The sequence below is a fragment of the Melanotaenia boesemani genome, chromosome 9 (genome assembly GCF_017639745.1).
Source record: "Melanotaenia boesemani isolate fMelBoe1 chromosome 9, fMelBoe1.pri, whole genome shotgun sequence".
NCBI lineage: Eukaryota > Metazoa > Chordata > Actinopteri > Atheriniformes > Melanotaeniidae > Melanotaenia > Melanotaenia boesemani.
This window is the reverse complement of record NC_055690.1, coordinates 27,925,792-27,952,524: the sequence shown is the minus strand read 5'-3', so window position 1 is coordinate 27,952,524 and position 26,733 is coordinate 27,925,792. Positions and strand designations below refer to the sequence as shown.

Below are 26,733 nucleotides of genomic sequence, written 5' to 3'. Positions count from 1 at the left end.
CACCATATAATCTTAGAAACACATACTCATATTCACTGAGATAGCTTTTTCTTATTTTTTCAGTTGATCTTATTTTACTCTGTTGGAACATGAGGCATTACTTATATAAAACTTAAACATAAAACTCTTTTCTTTTTATTTTTTTACAGCTGATAATAAACAAAATCAAAAAACAGCTAAACAGCTACCAAATACCAGGTACTGGTATTGTTAGTTTTGATTGAATAATTTAAATAGAAAATATATTTATGACTGTATTTGGCAATAAATTACCAAAACCACAGTGCCAAATAATACCATCCAAAGTAAAGACAGTATAAATTTTTGCATAATACAATAGAGGAATTGTGTCATATCAGTTATATAGCTACCTAAAGGGACATTGTGTAACATTTTCTCTTGTTTACTGGCCAAAATCGATGTCTGCATGTGTCATCATTGGTGTATTTTGACCTCCACTAATGAGCTGACACATTCTCGTAAGCGAAGAATTTTAGATTTATACATATGACAGGTATGCCGGTAGGGAAGCGCCATGACGGTCTGCCATCTTGAAACTACAGCCGCCGGCAAGGGACAAATAGCACCAACGCGAAATCCCTGTGAGCCAGTGCACAGTGATTGAGAAGCGGCAGGAGAAGATAAACGAGAGAGGCTTACTTACCCTGACAAGTTGGAAAATCTGTTAAATTATTATTGAGAAAAATGCAGGACCATGTTCATACAGCAGCATCACAGGAGCCAAGAAAGTGAAAAAGGATACTTAAAAGACAGCATGACTAGATGATACATAAAAAAAAGAGAATTAACATCACGTTAATCTTCCCCAGGTGGAATGCATGCAAAAAATTTTAAAAGGGTAAATAAAGTAAAAAAAAGATAAGACCTTCAGCCAGGCTAAGGGTTGAAACACTGCAAACTTGCTACACCACTTGCAGCAAAAACACACTACTGTAAGTACAAACAGGCAAAGAAGAGATGCTAGCAGTTGGTCATATGTGACCCAAAAGATGATGACTGACGTGTCGTTTTTTGTCTATATTGTCATTATTAAAATCCTTGCAAAGTTCCTTAAAATATTGTGATACACTTTTAAAGCTTTATCCCCCATCGCAGTGGTAATATTTCTGTGCCTACATTACAGGACCACTCCACTGTCTCATTGGGCACATACTGTATAACTGTTTGTTTGTGTCTCACCTCATGGATATCCAGTGGAGAAAGCCATATGTGCAGAACAATTATTCTAGTATCACTAATGGCGTGGGCTCTGAGACGAACACAGATGGTTGTGTGTACTACTGACTTTGTGTCTGCTGTAATTTGATGTAGTTTTCCCACAAGGCTCCCACTCAATTCTGACTGCATGCTTTGTGGTGATTTCTATCGTGTCTAATTTTATGTAATTTGGTTTAGTTTGTTTGACAGTTGACAGTCTTGGCCCACATTCAGGAAAACATCAAAGGCTTATTATTGAACAGGCAATCATTGCTGTGGTAGTTGTTTAATTTTCATATGTGTAAAGACGTCCTCTCTGTTTTGTTTTGATTGTCCTTCAACACATAAAGCAGTCAGCCACTAATCAAAAAGCCGCTGTGCACAATGGCAGTGATCTATACAGGTTGGTTGTTATCTCTGATTTGTTTGTAGTCATTAACAGAAGGTTTAAAGGTCTTGTATACACTTAACACCATGTTAGGAAGAAAGGCGTTAGGGATTGATAAACTTAGGCTGGTGCATGGTGGTGGATGGGCAGTGTATGTTTACATCAGCCTGGTTATCTTGTTATCTGCCTATGTCTGTCTGTTCCTGCACAGAATGCCCTGCCTGTCTGATTATCTGTCTGTATGGTGGTGTATGTGTGTGGCTGCTTAACTTGGTCATCATCACCCTCAGTCTTGCCTGTTCCTTGCAGTCCTATCACCTCCCTCTTACCTGTAGGGAGTATCTGCGCAGAGACAGCGACACATTGGAACACAGGATGGACCTCAACTTTCAGCCGGGCCACAAGCGAGACCAACTTTTCACCTCTGCTCTGGGACCGCCAAAATGAGAACAAAGTGACAACAAACAACCTCCCAACCTTGTACACAACATCAGCATCAATATTCAAGGGCTGACAGCTGGTGCCTTCCCCTTTAACATTTTCAACAGCAGCTAAGGTAACAGCTCTGGCTGCTTGGGCAGTCTTGTAGCCAGTGTTTAAAAGAGTCTGTGTGTAACTTGGCCTGCCAGTCCCTGGGGAGGACCAGCACAGGGTTGTGTTACACTCCCTGACAGGCCTTATACATGTTTCATCTGCTGCCCTCAGAACAGAAGCCCCCTTTGTTATCTAATCTAGCCCTCTTCTACCCAGCCTGAGTGACTGAGTTTACTGCCACAAGACTGCTCTTCACAGTTTGTCTGCCAGCCGCTGAACTGATACATATTCACCAACAGCTGAGAGCAGCAGGAGGACTTGTCAGGCCTAAGTTATGTGGACTTCTCAGAAAGGGATTTTAAATGAACAAGGAGCTATGTAAGGTCTCACAAAAGATCTGCATTGTGTTTCATTTATTTAGCACTAAACTTGAACTTGTTTGCAGTGCCAGTAGCACTTGAGTCTGCTAAATTGGAAACTGCAATTCTTTTGCTACAGATTAAAATAAAAAAGATTTTATTGCATTTTAGAAAAGAAGGAGTTATGGGCGACACTCTTAGACCTCCTTCACTCCAGGTGAGTGTTCCACAAGATGCTCCGGCATATTCAGATGGAGGAAACAACCCTGTGTCAGATGGCTCTTTACAATCCAGCTCCTCAACCCCAACTCTCCGCCGCAAGCGCTTCAAGATGCGCCGCATGAGGAACGTGCCCAGTGAGAGGGAACTGGAAAGAGCCCGGCTGACCAACAGCCACCTGACAGTCAGATCTCGCTCAAGCTCAAAGGAGTACCTTCAGTTGCCTTCCATTGAGATCACGCCATCCAGCGATGAAGACGCCCCATCTTCCTGGTCAAGGTGCTCTACACCCAGCGCATCTCCTCGCCGCAAGCGTTTCCTGCTGAGGAGGTGGTTGAAGGTCAGGGAGAAGAAGGAGCAAGGCAGTGACAGCAGGTTGGTATGGGCCCTCTCTCCTCATCTCTTCCGATTTCCTTCTTCTACCAACATCTTCCCTAAAACCTCCATGCTGCTTTGAGCTCCTGCTAACTGCACTTATGTGATCTATTACTAACATGAAGAGAGTTGAATTGCTGTCATGGTTTTATAGACAGTTAAACAGGCAATACATTTAAGGGCCAAAATTGTTTCATTACAATCTTGTTAAATTTTAAATGCGAAATGTAAGTATTAGTTTTATACTGATTGTAGACCTTTTTATGTTGCTTTTTTTTGCTTTGTTTTGTTTTTTTTTCCTTTGTAGCTCTCTGGTCTTTGTTTTTTAATCATGCTAATTGACTCCAGTAGACAAAGGCTTCAGTGCGGTGTATGGATTGTTTGCTACTTGTTTTTCCATGATATTTTGTTTAGGGAATACTTGATTTAATATATGGTAATTAAAGGTCACAGGTTAGGTTCAAGTCACACTCATAAGAAACCTTTTGTGCACACTCGAGCTGCTAATATAACAATTAATTGCAGCACTAGAAGCGAGTCATCAGAGTGCAGACCTTGCTCTGCAGGTTAACTGTATTGGCAGATTGCATCTTGTTGAGCACATAACCACAGAAAGCAGATCTTGTTTGTTTAAATCAAAGGGTTAAGGTGATACTGCAGGGTCATGTAAAGGTTGTTCTGAAAACAATAGGTCAAGAGGTTTGCAAAATCAATAGATTTCTTCCTTTTGGGTGCATGACTGAAATATAAGATGGACCAAGTGATGGTGTCACTTGACAAAAGGTCAGAGGGTCAATAAGTCAAATTTGCCCTAAAAGTTAAAGTAATTATGAAGCAAAGAAAAAAAGTAAAGCTTACCTCCCTTATATAAACACTGGACACAAATGTATTTATTAATCCAGATCTTTTAAGTAAACAAAAACTTAATAGGATACCTTACTGTATGTAAATTATACAGTAAAGAAAGTTTAAGCTCTATTAATGTCACATATAAACTCATAACAGATCTGGGTGAAAATATATTGGCAAGTCAGACAACCAACAGTCCATTCAGTCAGCTTTTGACAATAAATTGGGTATAATTGGTAAAAGCAGCAGCTTATGTAATAATCATTCAAAGATTATTTTCTGACATGTTGTATTGCAAACATATTTTTCTCTTAGTCTACCGTCATTCCTAGCTCCTGTACCTTCCTGAAAGTCCCATTTGATGACTTGATTGGTCCAAAATCATAAACTGTAACATTGCTGCTCTTATTTTTCAATGTTAAAGATTTAGGTAGCACTATGCAGTTGTGTTTCATTTTGATGTCACACGATTCACATTACGTTGAAGATCAGAGATCAGTCTTTGCAGTTTAGTTTAGTAGCAAACTAAAAGCCAAAAAAGAGAAAACAAGCTGAACATTTTACCTGGCTGTTCCTCTGCAGTGTTTTTAATAATGTTAGGTTAGATCATTTATTTCGAGCATGTAATAAGCAACAAATAATCATACATTAATGGACAGACATAAATTAGATATATATATAATATATATATATATATATCTTAGCTTCCCAAAAATAATCGTAATAATAAAATTATTTAAAAGGTTAAGTCACAACATAATTCCAACAGTCTTCGCAATTAAAGAAAAATGGAAAAAAGCTGTTGCTGAATTATTTGCCAGTTAAAAGGCTAGGTTAGCTGTGGAAGTGTTAACTTCTAGCTTTCTGTGCTATAATTAGCAGAAATGGATATCTCAGGTAACCAAGAGACACATGAAGCATAGAGTGCTCTGTGTCGACAACATTGCAGAGTGTCCTGAATACAGGAATGTTGTTAATGAAAGCGCTCTCTGCTGACATTCCCTGAGCAGCGAGCAGTGATAGGAAGTTCTGTTTATGTTAACTGTAAAGTAAAGCTCCATCTCCTTTCCAGGAGGGGTAACATGGACTGTTTTAACAAGCATTCTGTTGCTTAATCCAGTACTTTAGAGTTACTTCCTCATGTGTGTGCCAGAATGCATCTTCTGAACTAAAATAGTAATTTATTTATGTATTTAATCCAGATTTTAATGTTTACTAAACTATTGCTGAAGCAGAGTGAGTATGATGTAAAGTCCTGCCTTATGGATATTTTTATTTCTTTCTTTGGCAACCTGACATGTAATACCAATAATACATCTGTTCCATTACTATGAAAATTGTAGCCTCTGGCTGCCTTATTGAATTAATACATGTTCCAGAAATATGCACCGGTTTGGTGATGGGGCTATGTAAAGTGCAGAGCTTGATTATTAAGAATTTCTTTACAGATGAAGGGGAAGTATAACACTTGTGTTTTTTTTTCCTTTTGTAATCTCTAACTTTGTTAATTTGTACCTTTGCACCGAGAGATTAAATACATTTTGAATATTTTGTACAGAATGGCTGATTAATATATTTTAAGGGCTATTTTGAGATCATTTTCAAACAAACAAGGAACAGTCGGGGTTACCAAAACAGCCAAATATCTTGCTCAGCGCTCAGTCCTTAGCCCACCACCTGGTCTCCCCAATGTGGGACAACCATCTGTCACCACTTACTTTCTCCCACATACTCATATGCTTGTATGAGTCCTTGATAAATACACCAATGTCATTCACAGTGGAGAAAAGTGAAGCACTTTCAATCACAACACCCGTGATTATTCCCAGAACAAGATTAAGCACATGTGCATAGCACTAGATATGCACTTGGTTAGGGGACTCTGGTGACAGTAAAGTACTGGCCTTGCATATTTGTAGCTCCATCTATCGAGTTACCAGCACAGTTCCTGATATCAATATTAACCTCTGCCAGATTTTACTTTAGTAGTTGAAAATAATTCTCTTCTATTGATGAAACGACATGAAACGACAGATGAGTTTCTCATTGACTGTCAGCCACATACCTGAGGACAACAGCACACTGGTCTTTGGAGGTAACATCCTGTGTCATATCAGTCTGCACAGAAAACATTCGTGCTTCCCTTACTTCCCTCAAAATATATATTTTTTCATCAAGTGGCTAATGATAATTTTGTTGACAGATGTGTTAGAGAGCAGTGTAACAAGGGATCCTCTTTCTTTAGTTTCAGTTTCCTTTAGACTCCTGCTTTTCTTTATACTATATAACGGCAGGATCATGTCCAAAAAGTTTCCATGGTCAAGAGCTGTTTTAAATGTATGCAGCCTCAAAATTTGTTGCCTATAGCAAAGACCGCACTCTCCAATTACCTTTATCACGTCTATGACTCGGCCCAAGACTTAACGTTTTTACTTGACCTGCTCACGATGAAGTTTTCCCCCAAGTGGCCTTGCTATGTCTGCTTGGTTGGCTTTTGAAAAGAATTCAGTGTTAGCACACAAATACAATATAAAAATCAAAATAAGAAAAGCACCACACACACACACACACACTGTAAATTAATTAATCACTCTAATGTATTTTTCTTGAGCTGGTAAAATGGCTGTTTATTACTATAGAAACAGAACAGGAAACAGGATTTATGGTCTATATTTAAATGATATCCTTTTTTAACTTTAAACATAGGTGCTTCTTTTTTTTTTTTTTTTTTTTTTTTTTTTTTTTTTGCAATAAAGAAACATGTGTGTGCCAGTATCAATATTATTTTAAATTGATGTATCATATAGTGTAACATTGCTGAAGATAGGCTACCTTTAATGTTTTGTGTGCCCTGAATATGCCCAAAAACACAAATACACTGTAAGTCTGGAATGATGGGACCATAAAGGCTTACTAACGTGCCATGCTGCAGTTGCTCAGTCCCTTGTCACTGGGCCTGGCCTTGCTGCCCTCAGCCCCTCTGTCACAGAAAAGGTCCGTCAATTTGGCTGCATCCTGCGCTAGCTTTTTTTCTTTTTAGCCCTCAATCTTTCTGCTGCACCCATCTCTTTTTCTGACTTCTTTCATTTAGACTATTTTTTTTTTTTATGCAACAAAAAACAACAGTTTAATGATTGGGAGGCTGAGCCAATCACATTTCAGAAGCAACAAGGACCTACTTAAATTGGCTGTAGACGTGTCATCTTCAACGCTTCGTGACTGCAGCTGTTTGCCGGCCGGCAACTGAATCAGTGAATGTTTGAAGCAATCGTCATCACAATGTTATTCGTCTTTTAATCAGGGTTGTCTATTTGGGCCAATATGGTAGATCATTGACCCAATCTGTGCTTTCCTTGCTACCTGCGGCTGTGATTGCAGGCTGCTGTGGTCAACAGCGGCTGTGTTTGGGTACAAAAAGAAAAAAAATAAAATGTGCTGGCCACCGGCCTGTAACAAACTGACTGTTCAGAAAATCTCCTAAACTTCCCTATGCCCAGCCCGCCCACGGTTACAAGAACATCTGAACAAATAGAGGAATAATCAGAATATGATTAAATACACCGCTAAATGACGCAGGGCCTAGCTCAAACTTTTCTGGTTTTCTGAGACCATGGTGGAAAAACTTTGAGAAAGTTGTGTTTTTTGCTTAAAAATAATGGGAGAGTTTTTGTTAGTTCAGAACATGGCTGTTACCTTTAGATCAAAAGTACAAAACAATGTTATGTTATTTCAGTCAACAAAAAAAAGTTGTATGAACATCGTGTCCGTTCATTTTTATGCGGTTAGAGATTTTCTGGTGCACGAGCTGTGCAAACATGGTGTGGGCAGTATAATAAGAAATCAAGTAAATGATACCCCCTGTGAACATGACTGAACTAACCTAACCCTTACTCTAGACTTCAGACTCTTACAAAAGGTCTTAAACGTTTAGTTTTCAATTTTATCCTCAGCAGATGAAATATATCCACTTCGGAATGACACCCATGACCCTTCAGCACTTTGATCTTCTGAATTCCTTATTTTAACCATGCACCTCTTTAGTTAAAGTTCCTGAAACAATGTGTCTTTTTCTTTTCTTTTTTTTTTGAATGGTTGCACTATCAGCACAAAGTAACCTAGGAATGATAACAATAAGTATTATGAATGCTGCTGTCTCTTTTTTTATTTTATGATTATGATTGACATAAAATAGACAGTAGAGGTGGTTCCTAGTTAATATGTTGCACACACAAATGCTTACACAGCTTTTTTTTTTTTTTTTGTATGGGAAACCTGCCGTAGAGGAATTGTTTGGTTAATGTACAAACATGAAAGAACACTTTTTTGTTAGCTGGTTGTGGTCTCATGTTGGCTTTTAGTGTGAACCATCTTAAGACTGTCTTCTCTCTTTGGATTTTTGAAATGTTGTAAGTATTCAAAATAGTTCAGTAACTGAAAGGTCTTAAACTCGATGTTTATAAGTAATGCTGTTTTGTCTTAAAGGCAAAAACAGCACAGACAAAAGAGTGTGGAATGATTTGAGGCTGGTTGTCTCAGATGATCTGAAATGCTTTATTGAAGGGAGACTCCTGGTGAAGCTGCAGCTTTCTATTATTTGCATGAAAGGCGAATAAGTTTTATCCTCCAAGTGCTTTGAATCCATAAAGGTTTTGTAATTGAATATAAAATGAGTGAGTGTTTCTGCTTTTGGACTTTAATCTTCTTTTATGTCCAAGGTGGAGACTTAGTAACAGTTTTCTGCACAGCCCAGTTCTGCAGTGTGTCCATGTTCTTGTATTTCTTTGTTAACTTCTTACATTCGTTGCTATGTAACATTAATGTTGTCCTTCTATTTTTGTTCTTTACTTCACTTTTGTGGTACACATGCATTTATGTGAAAAGAAAGAACACCAACTTCTAATCTTCCAGTTTACAAGGTTTTATCCATCAGGACACTGGCCATGGTTACATGGTGTTTTTTTTTTTTTACACCGTAATTATTCAGAAATAAATAATTCAGAATTAAAGTATTCTCCTCGTTTACATGGAAATAGTAATTTCAAATTGAGTTTTGCATGGAAAACACATTTATTCGCCTTTATTCAATTCCGCTTAAGATCTAGGGTTCTGATTGAACAGGGCGCAGAAGTGACTTATTCACATCTACCGGAAGTAAACAAACTTTTTCTTTTTGGCTACACCATGAAAAATCACTGTATGAAGACCATTGTAATGTGGTACTTGATCATAGGATCGACACAACTACAAATAGAAGTAAAAATATCTTGACAAGACTAGATAACACCTGTATGAAGGAACAGGGAACAGTAGATGTGCGGAGAGAATTTCATCCCTTGTAAAAGGAATATACTCACTACTCAATGACACACAATACACATTCAACAATTGACTGCTATAATGAATAGATGGGACCTAAATAGATTAGCTGAATGTAAAATTGGAGTAGCAGATATTTCTGACCACTGATCCACCTAAAGCTAAATCTAAATTTGTGCATGCTTGAACCACGTGGGGGTTATGTGACGTAACGTGTTTCAGGGAAAACAATGGTGGCACCAAAACAGGACTATGGCAGATACAACATTTTTATTAGAAACTAAACAAGTTAAGGATAATTGTGAATTCAAAAGGATAAAAATAAAAATAAAAAACTCCTCCCAACTAGTAGGCACTGCACATGTCAAAAGCATTACGATCGCATTCAATCTTCCATCATGTAAATACAACTGATCGGATCACTTTATCTAGCGCCCATGTAAACATGTCAGCAGAAATCTGTGATCAGATTAATTTCATTCAGATTGATGAAATATTTGTCCATGTAAATGTAGTTAGTGACACAGAAGGAATCAATCCAACAGTTCTATGGGATGCTTTCAAAGCTGTACTTAGGGAAACACTTATAGCCATAGCCTTAAAACAAAACTGAACAAGAAGAGCCTCCTATTTTAACTTGGTGAAGGAATTAAAGGATATAGAAACAAAATACCAAATTACTCATAATGGTATGCTCCTCGGAAAAATTAAAGCAATAAAAAAGGAAATACACCACATTTTGACAGGTGAAGTGCAAATACAATAAATAAAATTAGGAACCATTAATCAAATTGTATACAATATAGACAAGAAGAAATTGAAGAAACATTAAGAGACTAATATGAAAACTTGTATAGATAGCCATGTCCCTCTAGTAAAGATTTAAAATACTAATTTTCTTCATTCTTTAAATTTGCCAACTATTAGATTGCAGCAAAATAGTAAACAAACAGCTCCCTTCAAGAAATATCAAGAGCCATATCAAGACTCAAAAGCAAATAAATTTACAGGGGGAGACGAATTTCTCTCGAAGTGGCACATGAACTTTAAGGAAGAGTTGACACCAATGCTCTTTTCATCTTTTAACTGTACTCTGAAGGAAGGCCTGATTCCACTTTCATGGAGGGAAGCATTTATTTAAGTTATTTCAAAAGAGGGAAAAGATATTGAATAATTACGGACCTATATCTGTACTTAATGTAGATCATAAGATATATAATTGCGAAACAATTTGAGTCAATTATGACGCATCTAATTGATGAAGACCAAATTGCTTTATTTCATGAGAGAGGCACCTGCCAAGAGTGCTGCCTGCCATCCTTCTTTTCGCTCTACAGTATATATTGAACCCCTAGCATAGGCCATCCGGCAAAATGAGGAGGTGAGAGGAATAAATATTAAAGAGAAAGAACATGTTACAAGTCTATATGCTGATGATGTCATTTAATTTTTGAAGACTCTAAATCAATTTAATTCCTTTGATTAACTTAATTTATACTTTTGCTGAACATTCAGGGTATAAAATTAATGTGACTAAAACCCAGATATTATCTTGTTTATATTATATTGCTTCTAGCTTCAGTTATATACCACAATGTAGTGCTGCATCGCTGTCACATGTCCAAACATGGCCGCATGGCCAAACCCCCCTCCTCCTCCCGACACACCTACACAAACAGCATTTAGACGAAAATAAATATCGGCTGTTAATATGGGCCCAGTTTTGCTTATCGGAACGATACTGATATGTTAAAAAATTACTAACATCTGCCGAAACCAATATTAATGCTGATATTTCGTGCATCGCTGGTTTCGAATAATTAAAAGATCAAAATAATTTGGACTAAAGAGATTTCTTTAGATGTGAGAGATTATTTTTCACTTGTAGAAATACTAGATACCAAATACTTTTAAAACTATGTACCTTGACAATATAAAAACATTGTGTTGTGAATAATGACTTGTATTTGACCAAGATCTTATTGATCACTGCCTTTGACTGGATCCACGGTCTATAACAGAATGGTTGAACATTACTAATGAAATTTATACAATGAAGAAAATGACCTATGCGCACAGATTAAAAGACACTTTTGTTGACAAATGGAAACAATTGACATTATACAACTAGTGGACAGCCACAACCAAGAATATCTCTACATTTATTTATTTATTGTACTTTTGTTTAAGTTTTACTGGTTTTATTTTTGTATGTTTGTTTTTCTGTTGGGTTTACTTTTTGATCATAGCACTTTGAATTTCATTTCCTTGCAAATATGGATTTGGAACAAAAAGTGAAAATGTCAGTATGTGAAAACTCTTATTAAAAATTAGTGTTAAAAAAAATAAAAAATAAAAAATAAAAAAAATAATGTGGCCGTTGTAAGAAATAATCTTGTCTACACCAGGTCTTTGGTTAGGTTATTTAACAAAAATTAAACTAAAATGCAGAAAAAGTGTATAATAGGGTGACATTATAGGTTGTCATTATACAAAAATATTAAACTTGATAACAATACTAGGGAATGGCACTTGATAACTCTATACTATTTTTAATACTAGAGAGGGAAACAAAACAGAGGACCTTTTTTTTAATTAAGGTAAAAACAAACAAAAAAAAGAACACAAAAATAACAACGCAACCAAAACACTACAGTAAAAGTCTATTATTAAATGTTGGAAAAGACATTAACATTGTAAAATAAATGCAGTATTTTATAGCTCTATTACTACATAGCTCGAGACACTATCTTCTCAAACTGTTTGTTCACTGTAGTGTAAAAAATGCAAAACTTTAAAAACTTCATCAACTAGTTTGTGTACTTATTAACAAAAGTGTCCTTTTCTTCACAATACTATTTCTTCACAAGAAGAGTTAAGATGATCTTCTTCAAATTAACATTATAAGGAGGATAAAGTTCACAGATTCTATCTTCACACACAGGCCCAGTTTCCAATTCAGAGATTGAGCCCTAGTTCTAGACTTAATCAAGTTTTAAACCAGAACTTATTGAAAGAGCTTTCTTAGATATAGATTAAAATAGTCTTAAGACTTGTCCTAGTCTCAAATTAAATAATCTCCTGTCCCAAGGGAGACTAGAGCTGGTCCAGGCCTAAATGAAGACCTAAATTCAACCTGGGTAGAGGCAGGCTTAACTTCAGGATAAAGGTTGTATGCCTTACAGTGTATAGTGTGAATGGATTACTTTGACAACATCTGTAGTCAAGGCTTTTATTCCTAGAGTCAAAACTGGTAAAATAAAATAAGTTTAGACGTATTCCTTTTCAAACATGAAATGAAATGTCTTGATTGCTTGCGTTTGAATGTGGTGTACTGTCAACTTGCTTGTTTTCTGTTGCTTGTTGTCTTTGTTTTGTTGTTCTAACATGTTCGAAATAATTTACTACTACCACTAAGTGAGACAGATTACATCAAGTACCCAAATGCTGTTAATCAGACCACCTACAAGATACAGTTCCAGGAATATGGGGACTTCCCTGTAGTAATTAGCTGTATTGATGAATGTTATATTCCTATTAAACATCATTTAACAGACGATGTTGAACTGTATAGGAATTGTAAAAACTGTTTTCAATAAACGTTGGTGTCTGCACTCCCACTAGTTCGTTAACATTGTTGCACGTTGGAGCAGTCCAACAAATGACGGCTTAGAGATTTCCTAAAAATCCTCATTGTGTGCTCAATTTGAAGCAGGACAACAGGTCATCTTTTTATAGGAAAGAATTCCAGTATGAGTCATATGATTTCAAGAGTTGAGGCCATGACAATATTTTTCTGTCAGAGTGCAAAAGATACTATTCAGCTTACACTAACCTGCTAAGGACAAACAGTATATACACAAATAAGTATTGGAGGGTTTCCTTGAACAATGGCCATTGTTTTCTTCAACTGTATTGTAATGTTTGTCCACAGGACCTTTACAAGGATATATAAGAATGTGTGTGTATGTGTGTTTGTCTTGCATGAGAAAACACATTTCACATTGAGTGATTAGTACTGTCAGACTACCATAAATAAAATACATAAATCTATTTCATTTCTCCATGTTGGATCAGGGGTAAAACTGCTGTTCAAGACTGCTAAAACTTACATTATTGAATTGAATAATTGAAGGGAATTGAATTTCCCTTTGGGATTAATAAAGTATTTTTCATTTCATTTTCATTCATTTCATTAGACAAATTACCCTCACCTTTGCACCATGAGGACATGATAGGACTTCCATCACATGATTAGACTTGTCCTTGATTACTGTAGTCTGCAACTAGTTAATCTGATGTTAAGTAACAAAGCAATTGGATTAGTGTGGATTAATTTAAACCAGCTTATTTAATACTGGTTTTATTTTAAGCCCTGAATGCAAAACTGGCCAACAAAGTATAAATGTAGTATGCTACATATTAAACAAAAAGTAATAATTTTAGTAAAGCTAGTTGATGCCGCTGCTGGAGGGTAGAATCCCGCCCTGAAGCGCTTTGTTGTGGGTCAACTCCTCTGTCTCTGGCCCCTTTTTTCTGCCTAGCAACTGTGTCATAAAGAGTTAGAGCGCTTAACTCAGAAAAAATAAATAAAAAAAAACATTTTATTATTTAATTGTTAAAATTCCACTGCCTTTTGAAAATGAGGAGGCAGCTGGTCCGTTCTTTGAATCCACAGATGCAAAAGTGCCATTTAAGAATTGATACCTGTGCTGTTTATAACACATGTTAGTCATAATCCATGTTTTACTCATATTAGGCAGCCTTGCAAGTAAAATCCCTCCTATAACTTAAATCATTTGTTTTCTGCTAAATGTTTTCCTTTGTTGAGGTTCGTTAGCATTTGTTTATGCACAGATCTCTTAAGGTCCCACCAGTGTTTCAGGTTGATGTCTGAACTTTGATTCTTACGCTTTCTGCTGTGCCTGTTGCATGGCCCAACATTAGTCAAGGTTTAGCTGTTGAATCAATGGTCTGAAGTTTGATTCTATATTATTTTGATATACAGAGGAATTCATAGTCGATTAAAATGACTGAAGGTCCTAGGGCTACAAAATCAGTCCAAATCATCACCCCTTCACCAGCATGCTTGACTGTCAGTAGGGTGTTTGTATTAATATGCTGTATTATGACAAAAAGTCTTTACTTTGCTCTTATCTGTTCAAAGGATATTATAACAGAGGTCTTGCGGTTTCTTAAGATGCAACTTTGCAAACCTAAGTCTTACTGCCATGGTCTTTAGTAACAAGAGACTTCCCAATTGCAGCTTTTCCAAACAGACATGTTCAGTCTTTTTCTAATTGTACCGTAGTTACCTTTATCATTATTTAACATTCCAACTGAGGCCTATAAATGCTGAAATGCAGCTCTTGGATTTGTTGTAGTTTCTCTGCGGTCCAATCCTGGGGTGAACTTGCATTGATTGAAAGAGGGGGTACTTTTTGCTTTACCCTGTTCCGTTTTGTGATGCTTTCCTTGTATGTGTTCCTTGTAAGATTGTGCATCTGAAAACCTTGGAGGCTTTCAGACACTGTGGAATCTGCTGTTTTGCAGCCTGATAAAAGCAGAGCTATTTTGAGGAAATGATGTAGTAGTTTTCTTCCATCTAGCTCCACTCTGCCTCTTCCTTATCCAAGCATTTAAATATTTCAGACTTAAAACCCTCTTACTAAGACAAATAGTAGATAAAACAAGGGTTTGGATATGTGTCTTTTTTTGTTGTTGTTTTTTTTTTGTTTTGTTTTTTTTAGAAATTTGAACTGTACAGCAGAAGAAAAAGTGATGGTGGTTTGCTGAAGTAACATATTTTACTCAACCTTTTAAAATTTCATGTTGCAAGAAGTACACAGCTGATCATATCAGAGCATGTGACAATGCACAATCCCTCACTTGAAACATTTTCCATCTGTGTACCTGTAATGGATTATGTCACATTTTTATGTTTTTTCCAGTGCAATAATGGTTGTAATTTAATACAAAATTGATAGAATTTGATTTTGCCTCCCTGCTGTCATGTTGAAAAAAGAATATTCCATCAATTGTGTATGAGTTATGAATAATTCAGCTTGAGCCTGTGCCAAGTCAACTTTCCGTTCTTGTCATTTTAAATGATCATACTCAAAAGGGAAGAGGTGCAAGAATAAAGATTTGCATAACACCAGCATAAACACATAATATTTCACAGTAAATTTGTCTGGCCTCGAGTGAGCCGTTAACGGACACACTGCACCTGCAGAAAATGAAGCATCAGCAAAGACAAGAGTGGGTGATGTCAGTGTTATATATTTAAAGAAAATTTCCAGAGACGAAGGCAGCTGATGAATTAAGATTTTTTTTCTTTACAGCAAAATGTTTACTAAAAGAACTGATTTAAATTTAATGTATATGCTCCAAATAATTAAAAAAACATTGATGTTGTGTGTTAAACTGTTTTAAAAGATAAATTGCTTCTTTTATAACATCTACAGTCCACAGAAATATCTAGATAATTGTGGAAACTACTTTCAAAGCACATCTTCTCTACAGCAAAATAATATCAACCTCCATAAATTTCCATCTTGCATACAGAATGGCATCTTTTATGGCTTTTCAGGCCTTTGCTCGTTGGGAAACTGATAAAGGTGGCATGCATTTTGAGTGAATAGTGGCAAACCTTTCTCAACAGAATAGCTTTATTCTTAAATGTCAAAGTGTGTGACTAGAATGACAGCAGAATCTTAAAACATGGAAATCATCCACTGTAATGAAAAAGTACAGGTGACTTTACTACATCACTGAATACCCACTATCGCTTTGACTACGTGAGTGATCATCAGGACGTTTCACATTAGTTATCACAAATTTGATGTATTTGACATAGTTGAAGAGTTTAGTTTTGGGGGGAAATGTTACTGCTTTTCAAAGAGAGAAACTAATGAATGTCTGACGATGGACCTTACATGTATTTAGTGCATTTTAGAAATGTCAGCCATCAAAAGGTGTTAATTTTGGCTAATCTGTAAAGAGCTTAGCAAGACAATTCTGGAGGGGGCTTACTGTCTCGGACTTAAAAACACTGATAAGATAATTAAACAGAAGTAAGTGAATATAAAACATCTAATCCTAGATGTGTATTATTTTGAATAAGAATGAGTTACAGATCTCCTTTCTTAAAAATCTATGGGTACAAAACTGCTCCCTTTTTTCTAGGGCTGGTGTTATTTATTTATTTAATTTTATTTTATTTTATTTATTTATTTGCCAAGGTCTCATCATTAGCCATGCCTATGTCATTTAGCCCCATCTAGTGGTTATAAGAGTTATGTAGCCTACTTTAGGGTTGAGTGTTTTGTTGTATACAGTACAAATGTCAGTGAGCACTTGGTTGTCCAAATTCTCAATATGATGTCAAGAATGAGTTAAAATGTCAGTTAAATATTTCTTTTCCTTTCATGTTTCCAATTAAGTTGTCCTTTTAGTGGCAGATATGTCTGGTACAAAGTGTACATCCAGTTATTTCTCTTCACCATGCAGCAGCCAGCAAAGCAGTCAGCAAAGCAGTCTGCAGAGCAGCCATGATGATGACAACACCCGCTTCTTGACACCATTAATTCGAGAGGAAAGGTGAGCAGCATGGTTTGAAAGTTGTTGCTTTTGTTTACATCTGTACTTCTTCTGTCTTTCTTCAGTCTTCTGTTCTGAAAAACTAAGTTAAAATGAGGGTAGTCTGTTTTCTGGGTGCTTGCAGTGGCCTATCAGCTTATGTACAGATTTTTCCAATAAGGAAAAATAACATAATAGCACCCGTTATGTCCGTTTCTTACTTGTTTTCAGCACTAGAGGGCAGTTTGTTTTCTTGTTACACAAAAAATGGATTTCTGTTATATCTGAATTTATGTATGTTGGGACTCATTCATTCTGTGAAAAACTGGATTTACATGGACCAATAGCAACCTTCACATACATGTAAATGTCTTTCTGTAAATTACAAAAGGCCATAGATGGCTCCTTTTTGCACAGCCAGCTGTGTAAACATATTATTGTTAGTACAAATCTGTCCCTCTTATTGATTTATTATTTTTAACAGCTAACTTTAGCCACATAACTTCTCCCTACATTAAATAGTGTTTCTGCTCCTCCTGACCTCCCTCAGAGTTGAGAGACAAGTAGTATCATTATCTCCACATCACTGTGGCAGATGTTACATGTCTGAGCAGCAACAGTCACATTCCTAGATGTTAAAACAGGAACTGGGGGTGTAGGTGTCTTGAGTGTCATTTCACAACATGTTTACATAAAGCAGCAAAGACAGAGAAAAAGTCATTGAGGAAGCTTTTCAAAATTAGCATATTTCAGGAAACAATGCAACCAGTGTATGTACGATTTTATATACGGGGAAATGCAAATGTTTGCCTTTTTTGCTTGTGCTGCGATCTACAGGGAAAAGGTACCAGAGACACATTTCTGATGTGATATTTCATTACCATGCTTACTCAACTGACCCTATCTGTTGGTGGGAAAATTGATAACATAACATCTATTAGGTAACTGGAACCCTGCAAAATATTCTAATTATATAAGGTTGTCATCCTTATACCTATTCTTTTAAAATAATTTTTACTATTCTTTCCAAGTCTAATCAAAAGCAAACTTTTAATAGTTTTTAAACTGATTTCCAACTAAATCAATGGAAATCTTTCATAGCTGTGAATTGAATACCAATACCTACTTAAATGAAGAATGTTCATAAAAAAAAAAAAAAAAAACGCCTGTTTTGTCTCTTAAGACCAAACTTTCAATTTGACATAATATTTAATTCATGTATATAATATATAGTTTTTAATGAAAGATGACATTATTGCTAATTTCACTGCGTATTGTTAGAGATCTTTTTTGTGGAACTAGAAGCACTCAGAGACTTCTGCCAAGCTATTGTATTTTTTTAGTTAGAAGCTCTAATGGCAACATTATCCCTATCTTCCCATAGTAAAGAATCTTTTAAAAAAAATGTCTGGATCCAGGCGTTGATCCAGATCACTTCGAAAAAAAAGTGAGATTTCCTGATCAAAATCCAACCATAACTTTGAGTTATGTTGCTAACAGGCAAGCTAATGAACAAATACATGAGAGCAGTTTATCCAAGCATTTGGTAAACCCTCCTGGCCATTTGCTTGATTAGTTCTAGAATTAAAACCATAATCGGACCTGAAGATGATCCTAAAATTTAAGTGGTATTCACAATCATTATTTTTTTTTTTTTTTTTGTATTTAACTTTTTCTTTTATTTAAATTTTTCTTCTTTACCTTACATTTAATTAAATTCTATTTAACAAAGGTATCACTCATGCCATATTAAAAATCTGAATTTGGTATTATCTCGGTGAAAGAACCTTTTTTTGGGCATGTAGGTGCTTTGTCGCAACGGTGAACAGAATCCACCAAAAAGCACTTCATTTATGAAGATTCTGACAGTTTTCCATTCTCACATTTAGAGAATGCTGCAGGATGACCCGCATGATATAACACACAATTAACCACCCAGTCGTCGCATCTCGGTACTCTGTATCGGCAAAGTACTCAAATATAAGTACTTTTACTTATTTTGTAAAAATGTGGTATAGGTGCATCCTTAATAAATAAACGAATAAATGGAGCCACAACTGATAATTGTACCTCATTAAAAAAAAAAAGGCGTGAAAAAAATGCCAGATTTCCTTGTTTACTGTGGCTGGTTTCCTGTTTTTGATGATGCAGGCTTATATTTTACTATATGTTAAACATAAAGATAGATTATTATTAAAAATTGTTGTAATTGAAAGTTACTTAAACAAAGAGCCTTCAGCTTGGTGTGTGAATATCCTAATAAAAGTCCTTTATAGAAAATTTGTTGGGCTCATGCTTGTCTAGTCTAATAATAACCATCCACTTAGCCATTTTTCTCTATCTGCTGAAGCTGTGCACTACACCTGCACTCTTTCTCCCTATCCTGCACTCCTCTGTGTTTTTCTCTCTGGCACTCCCTCCCACATATTCTTCCGGCTCAGTGTCTGTACTTACTCGAATTAGGAACAGTACCCATCACCTATGGGATTTTTTGCTGCCTTTCTCTTAGCTGTGCTGGTGTTAGCTAGTGAGGGGCGTCTGCAGCAGCTGCAGGGAGAGCAGCGTTCTGTAGCCGGCTTTAGAGGGCACGGAATGTCATGTCTCCTCTGCAGGTAAAATCAGCTGAATTTCTGCTCGGAGGTTGCACCATTGCCTCTCCCAAACTCCACCTGTGCCATCGTCTTTATGTCTGTCAGTCCTGTTTTCCTCTCACTGCATCTGCCTGTTTGTGTGATGTGCTGCAGTTTACTCAGTGTGCTGTGTGCAGCTGCGTTTTCTGGCAAACTGACAGCAGGCTGTCAGCTAATGTCTGCCTCTAGCTGTGATTTTAGCTGCCTGTGCCAGATAGCCGTCAATGGAAGCTAGAGGAGAGAAAGTGATTAAATTAAGTTGATGACATGAAGAGTAGTTTGCTTGTATTTTTGTCGTGTTTTTGCATCTGATGCTTCTGCTAAGTGAATCTCCTCCATGATAACTGCAGATAGTGTTATGTAATATCACAATGTGACTTTGCTGAATGAGTAATGTGAGTCATCAGTAAAGATGACGCAGCACATGGTTGGGAGTTGTAAATCAACACTGTTGCACCTCCTCTCACTGGTCAAGTTATGATATGGAAATGAAATGTGATTTTATTATTACTATTTTAACTAGGTTGTCTTTTAAAGGGTTTTGATGCTTCACCCCCTCTTGTGTTAGTAGTTTTAACAGCTATAAACATCAGTAAAAAACACTACAGTAACATTGTAACCATGGATTTCATTCATATACATTAATCACGTTTATGTCCGTTTAAGGATTTGTAACTTATTTACGTTGGTTAATAAACAGTTAGTGTAACTTAACTTTAATACAGTTTAATATAATAATGTGCATATTTATAGTAATTATATGCAGAATCATGTGATGGGGCAACTTCTGTTTGGTTGCCCATTTCAGACTGCAGAAGACAAGAATCGGATCGTAAACAACAGGATTTTGAGCAAAATTTTTACCATAGAAATACAATAGGTCTAAGAAACAGTATCAAATATGATGCATTAGTAGGCTATAAACAGTTAACAAATAGTGTAATTTCACAGTTTTAAAGCCTATTATGAAAATACTATGTATTGCACATGAGAACAAACTCTATATTTGTAAAATTTCAGATGAGACTGGGTGCGGGGGGTTACATACAAGCAGCCGATATAGTAGCCATGACTGAGCTGTATCTCTTCTGTGCAGGTCTGACAGTGCAGCGGACAAAATCGGGTAAGCCTGCTTTCTGACCACTCCTCTTTTACCTATAGAAGTGTGGGCATGTATCCGCGCTAGTGAGTGGATGCATACAGTTAAGGGTACAGTGGGATGGCCTCGCTGTCACCCCATTTGCCCCAGCCCGCCCACCCTGCATGTGACACAGATTCATGGCTTTGTCTGTTCAACCAAGGTGTCTGAATACGCTTTACATTTGGGGAGTCCGGCAGTGAATACAGTTGCAAGCCATGGAATGCCTTTGTTTGCTTTTATTGGACAAACAACATCAGACACAAACAGGGCTTTGTGAGTTGGACACTATTGTGGAGCTTTTAGTCTTTTAGCTAGGGAGCCAGTGGCAGATCAGCACTGTGGACACACAGTGTGGGTACAATGAGGGCACTTCACTCTGCAGGGTGTGAAAGCTGTGCCGTCACAAGAAACTGCACCTGTCCTTAAGCAAAAGGGTTGAAGCTTAAGCTGCAAAGGTGAGTGTGATTAGTAACACATGATAATCGCTGGAGCAAGGAATGGATGTAAATGTTTCTTCATAATTAACTGGCAAGAGAACTTGACAAAGCATAAATTTTTTATATATATATATACACAAGAAAGTAATAGTATATATATATGTATATATATATATATGAAGAGATCTTTTCCAAAATACTATAAATCCATTTTTATAGTTTTCAAGAAAATTACATTTTTATACCTAAACCCAGAAATGACTATAATATAGTACATGTAAAACATGACATTTTATTTAGTTAGTTTTTCAGTCAGTGCAACAATCTCAATGTAAATTGCATCAGATTTTTTAACTGCTTTATCTGCTGCAGTTGTATCTTTGTTGGAACAGATATGTTAGTAATAGAAGTAAATAACAGAGAATCTTTTTAAATTATTTGAACTTTTTTTGGACACTGCTTTGAGGCTATTACCATATAGCCTGCTTTTATATATGTGTTTGTTTCTGTATGTTGGTATTATAATGTCTAGTGAGGAAAAATTGTGTTTTTCATATTTTTCTGGGTTGATTGGACTATTTTATTTGGTTGGTGTGTGTGTGTGTGTGTGTCTGTCTGTCTTTGCTTTGGTATGTTTAAAAGATCAGTCATGCAAGTTGGGTGTCTACAATACCAGTCCAGAGTTAAACCACTAGGAGTCTCTGTTCTCCAGTATTTGGCACGCTGTTTTTCAAACCAGGAGCAGTACCTGTTTAGTGTTGTGTTGAGTACAGGATGTATTTACTCCACTTAGATGCATCCATACATTCACTCTGGAGAGGTGGTACCTTCCTTCACAGCTCTGCAAAGGCTTGTACAATTCTATTTTATCCATTTACCTTCTCCCAGTTCCATGCACAGTAGTCTTTTTGTAGACTAACTGTAATATGTAAGGCATATTGCTAACAGCAGAAGCATACAACATTTTTTTCAGTGTGTCTAAGAAACAGAGAGACAATAGGAGAAAGTGAAAATAATCACGACCTACTGAATGCCACACAGCTAATTCCTGGAGTTTAAAGCCTGTAGTAGTTGGGGTAACAAGTGTGGAATAGCTAGATTTTTTATGTTTATCTATTTAGGTATTTAGCTCTACAAACATTTCATGTTCATCAGTAGTGACACCACCAAGGAGGCTGGTTTCTGGGATGATGACAATCGCTGTTGTAGCAGTCTTTCTTTCTTTCTTTCTTTCTTTTCTTTTCTTTTCTTTAATGAACATACAGGATTTCATATTGTACTGACACTGGCCCCGAATGCCATTTTCTTTGCATAGAAGAGTTTGAACTTGAATCTAAGGATCAGTGATGATCTGTGTTGACTTATAGTGGTTTTTAGAAGTGTTTTCTGTGCCCATACAGTGATTTCTGGTCCAGATTTGCTGTCCTGACTGAGGGGCCAAACATCACAGCTGCATTATTGTGTTGCAGTATTGTATATTTAACACAATACTGTCTCTGCAGCCTTTGTGGGCTCATTGCTGATATTGCAATAATGCATGAAATGCCTGCAATGGAGCTTTACAAAGAACTTTGGATGCAAAAGCAGTTTAAAGATTTAGTGTGCATGTTTTGAAAAATAGCTAGACTGAGTTCTGCATTTGTAATAGAAATCCAGTGGCTACAGGTGGAATTATATGACAGTAATTGATCAGGTTTTTATGATAGTCAATGTTCTGCTAAACAGCCCTACATTGTACTATCTGTCTTTGTTCTAATGTCAGCATTGCTTTTGTGCCTTCTCAGTTGCTGATTTATTGATCATTGTCTGTAGTTTGAGACATTAGCCTCCTGTGACAGGGATCAGCAAAATATGATCTTTCACTTAACTTTGAGCGTCAAAGAGGCAAGAATCCAACAGATGTGATGAATGATACTTAGAAAATAGACCAGTTTCCAGTTTGTGTTAGTGGATGCTTTTCAGTAAAGTCAGTATTAACAGATTTTCAGACATTTCAATTTGAAAATTATTTGAAATCTTAGTGAAAGTGTCCTAAGCTGCACCCAATGATAAATACCCCTCATGACAGGGATCCAGCTGGACCTTTTTTGTTGTTGCTGTTGTTTAGCCCATGTAGGTCACTGAATATGCCTGGATTGTTAAATTAGTAAGATGTCATGAGGTTATGACACAGCTGATGTACATATTTATGAATGTTCATGTATCCATTATATTGCTGATGTGGCTCTTGGAAGAGATGCTGTGATGCAGCGGTTAAAGACCGCGGATGCATGCCTGCAGCATGTAACAAGAAGACGGAGGAGGAGGAGAGAAAGAGAAAGTGACGGGGAGCAGATCTGGCGGGGGTGGGGGATTCTGATAAGGGAGTGGTGGAAAGGAGGTGAAGGACCACCCTCATCGAGCAGAGTCGTTCTCAGGGAGCCTGTTGAAGGAACCTTCCTACACACACACCACAGCCAGCCAGCCAATCGGAGCGCTCATATCTTTGACCCATCCTCCCCCGTACAACTGCTCATCTATGGCTCAGCAAAGCAGATGTGAGGTGAAACGGTAGGAAGCGAGCTTTTTTGCCGCCTGGACTGAAGACTGTGTGTTTCTATTGTCAGAAGGAAAAGCAGGATTCCGACTCGAGCTGAAGCCTCAATTTAGTTTCTGTCAGGACAGCGGCGTCCAATCAGCCTGGACACCTTTCTGAGCAGACATCAAGTGCTGTCTGTTATCACCGATGCTTGCAACTCATGTCTGAGCTATTATTTTTCCTCTTGACTGGTATCAAATGTGCAGCATAACAGATAAGGGGGGATTTTAAGGCCTGGCGACGATGACAAAGTATGCCGGACAAGTTACAATTTGACAGCGAGACAGTGGGACAGTGATTGAGGAGGGGCCATGAGAGCCAGGAGAGAGGCCAGGATGGTGTCTGCCTGTTCACCATGCACAAACATAAGGTCAGCTCTGATTTCTTCTACCTGATTTTTTATTTTATTTTATTTTTTGCTGGCATGTTTGGCAGATTAGAGGCATGGAGTGAATATAAAATATATATATGTAACAATAGTATCCTGTAAATTTTTATTTTCATGACATAAAAATGAAAGAAGTTTTAAAATGAATAAAGTAGCATCACTCCTCAGCTAATACTGTGTATTTACATGTGACCGAATGTACATTCACTTCCTGTATACTGCAAAATCCAATGCTGTTCCTAAGGCTGTCTGATAATCGTCCAATATTAGCTACTGATTTATATGACAATGTAGGCTGATGTAGTTTACACGGGCAGTATCACATGACCCACATGCCTCTGATTATTGTATCTTTCCTGTGTAACCTTTACTAAGAAAATACATCTCCTCTCATATTGTTCCACAGCAGCTTGTTGATTGCCTATGATGAAACTGTATTTTGTCAGATTGTTTTCCTTAGAAGATGATTTGATGTAGAAAATCTGTCAAACTGATCAATAAATACAGGGATTGTCCAAAATCAGATGAATGCAGGATGAGATAGAGAGGATTTTCCAGCTGGCCTCTAAGTCTCTACTGTGATCTCTGCTCTTCAGGTCCATTAAAGGCAATTCAGTTAGATTTACAGTTCCTGTCAAAGGGGATGCAGTGCAGCCCCAAGACTGCTGTATGTTACTTTCTTGTAGCTATCTCTAAGCCCTTAAATGAATCACAAATGGTGGTCATAAAAGACTAAAAGAAGTACTTCCAGTTCAAGCACTTTGTGATAAATTATTTCATGTATGAAATGTTGGAAACAGTATCTCTAATGATAAATGTGTGGACAGTGTCCATTTTTTCACACAATTAAATCCACCAAACATCTTTTTTAGGTGTGTCCATCTACAATTCAATAAATGATTTATTACCTCTTTCCACCACTTAACTTTATACCCACAGCCTTTCTTTAATAGTTAATTGATGGGTAATGAATAGACTATAAGCAAAGCTGGGAAGTATTAAAAGAGTTTAAGCTGTATGAGACTTCACATTTCCATGCTCCGAAACAACTGACTACTGTTTATGCATATATTGCCATTTTGGGGGAATAGTGTCTCTAATAACACAAATATTTGACTAGTTGGGCCACTTCTTAAAGTTTTGCATTGTTGTCCTTCAAAAATTTGGAAAAGAAGAAATGCTTATATTCTAAAAAGAAAAAGAAAATAAATCAAATTGATCTTTATTTAAATGTTTGTAAAACTGAAGTGTTAAAAAATACCACAACATGTAAATATATAAATTTATCTTTAATTCCTTGAAGATATATTTAGTGTTATTAAATGCATTTTTCATGGATGAAGATGACAGGTTGCATCTTTAACCTAACACCATCATTTAAAAAAAATGCCTTCTGGAAAACTTAAAACCATGAACTAAAGTCTGTTTTTTAATTGTCAGCCTGCAATGAAAGTACTAGCATGAACTAAAATATATTAGCTAATATAAACATTTAAAGAACCCTGTTCATCTTTCATTTATTTTTTTTTTTTTTTCAGTAAAGAGTACAACTTAGATGTTCCATACTTATAAATAATTTTTTTGACCTTGTGTATGTCGTGCAAAGTGCTTTACATGTCTTTCTCAATAACTAATGACACAGATGCTCCCACAGTCTTACTTGATTACATCTCTCTAAACACAATATTGAGCACTTCTTATCCTACAGACACCAGTGTAACCCCGAATGGTAAATGTAATATCACAGCCTGTATTTTGAGCCAGCTGTTTATGTCACACACTGAAGAGGGTTTATTAAATACTCCACTCTGCAGACAATCTGTCTGTCACTGGCATACCCACTTATTGGTTTTGTGAAAGGTCTTGTTTTCACGCTGGGTGGACAGCTGCCTCACTGCAGTGTTACACAAGGAGATGTGCCGTGCACATATGCCATTTTCTGTCGGCATAAATTAAGTCAAGATTTGTTTTTGTTTTAGAGATTTTCTTTAGAGGCCCCATTTTTTCAAAATCTATTTTACATATGTCCACAGTATACTTAATAAACACTAATAAGTCATATTTTTATCTTAGGGTAAATTTAAAAGTAAAGTCAGGTTTAAAATAAAAATGATAAGCTCTCTTTTTACCAAACAATAGGGTTCATCTTGATTATTTTCATTATTGATTATTCTAGTAATAATGTTCGAAGTTGAAAACTCTTTCTTGCTGCAAACTTCAGGAATAAAGAAAAAACCCTGGACCAATGTGATGCCAGCATGGCATAAAAAAACACTTTTGGCTTTGGACAGATGGTGCTGCAGGCGCTCTGTTATTTAAATTTTTCTTCAGAATTTTCCTGAGTTAGCTTGCTTTTTCTCCATAGTAACACTCAGTGGTGTTCATATGACATCAGAAGCAACAACAACAAAACAAAAAGGCTCTCAAATGCAAATTATTTCTGATTTCTGAATGAATGGATATTGACATGCCTGGAGCCTGCCACGCCAGCATAATTGTGATAGAAGCAACCAGATTAGCTGTGGGATTACACTTGAGCTTCATGCTTTTGCTACTTTATTTATTGTGATAGAAAATAGAATTAATTAACCAACTAATTGTTGCTGCTCTACTACAAATTTCACGTCCTTTTTTAGGGGTTGTAACAGAATTCCACTATAAAATGCAACTTGCAAGGTGTGTGTTTTCAGGTGTTATAAATCAAGCTGTGTAATGTGTCA

General features: G+C 36.6%; 1 protein-coding gene across 1 annotated transcript in view; it reads left to right on the top strand.

Annotated features, from left to right (window-relative positions):
• Positions 1-2,624: 2,624 nt before the first annotated feature.
• Positions 2,625-26,733, top strand: part of gramd1bb (GRAM domain containing 1Bb) — an 84,230-nt gene continuing 60,121 nt past the window's right edge. Inside the window, 3 exon segments of the mRNA XM_041994023.1 lie at positions 2,625-3,093; positions 16,771-16,860; positions 20,566-20,592. Of these exon segments, the coding sequence (XP_041849957.1) occupies positions 2,684-3,093; positions 16,771-16,860; positions 20,566-20,592 (527 nt within the window). The 5' untranslated portion in view covers positions 2,625-2,683.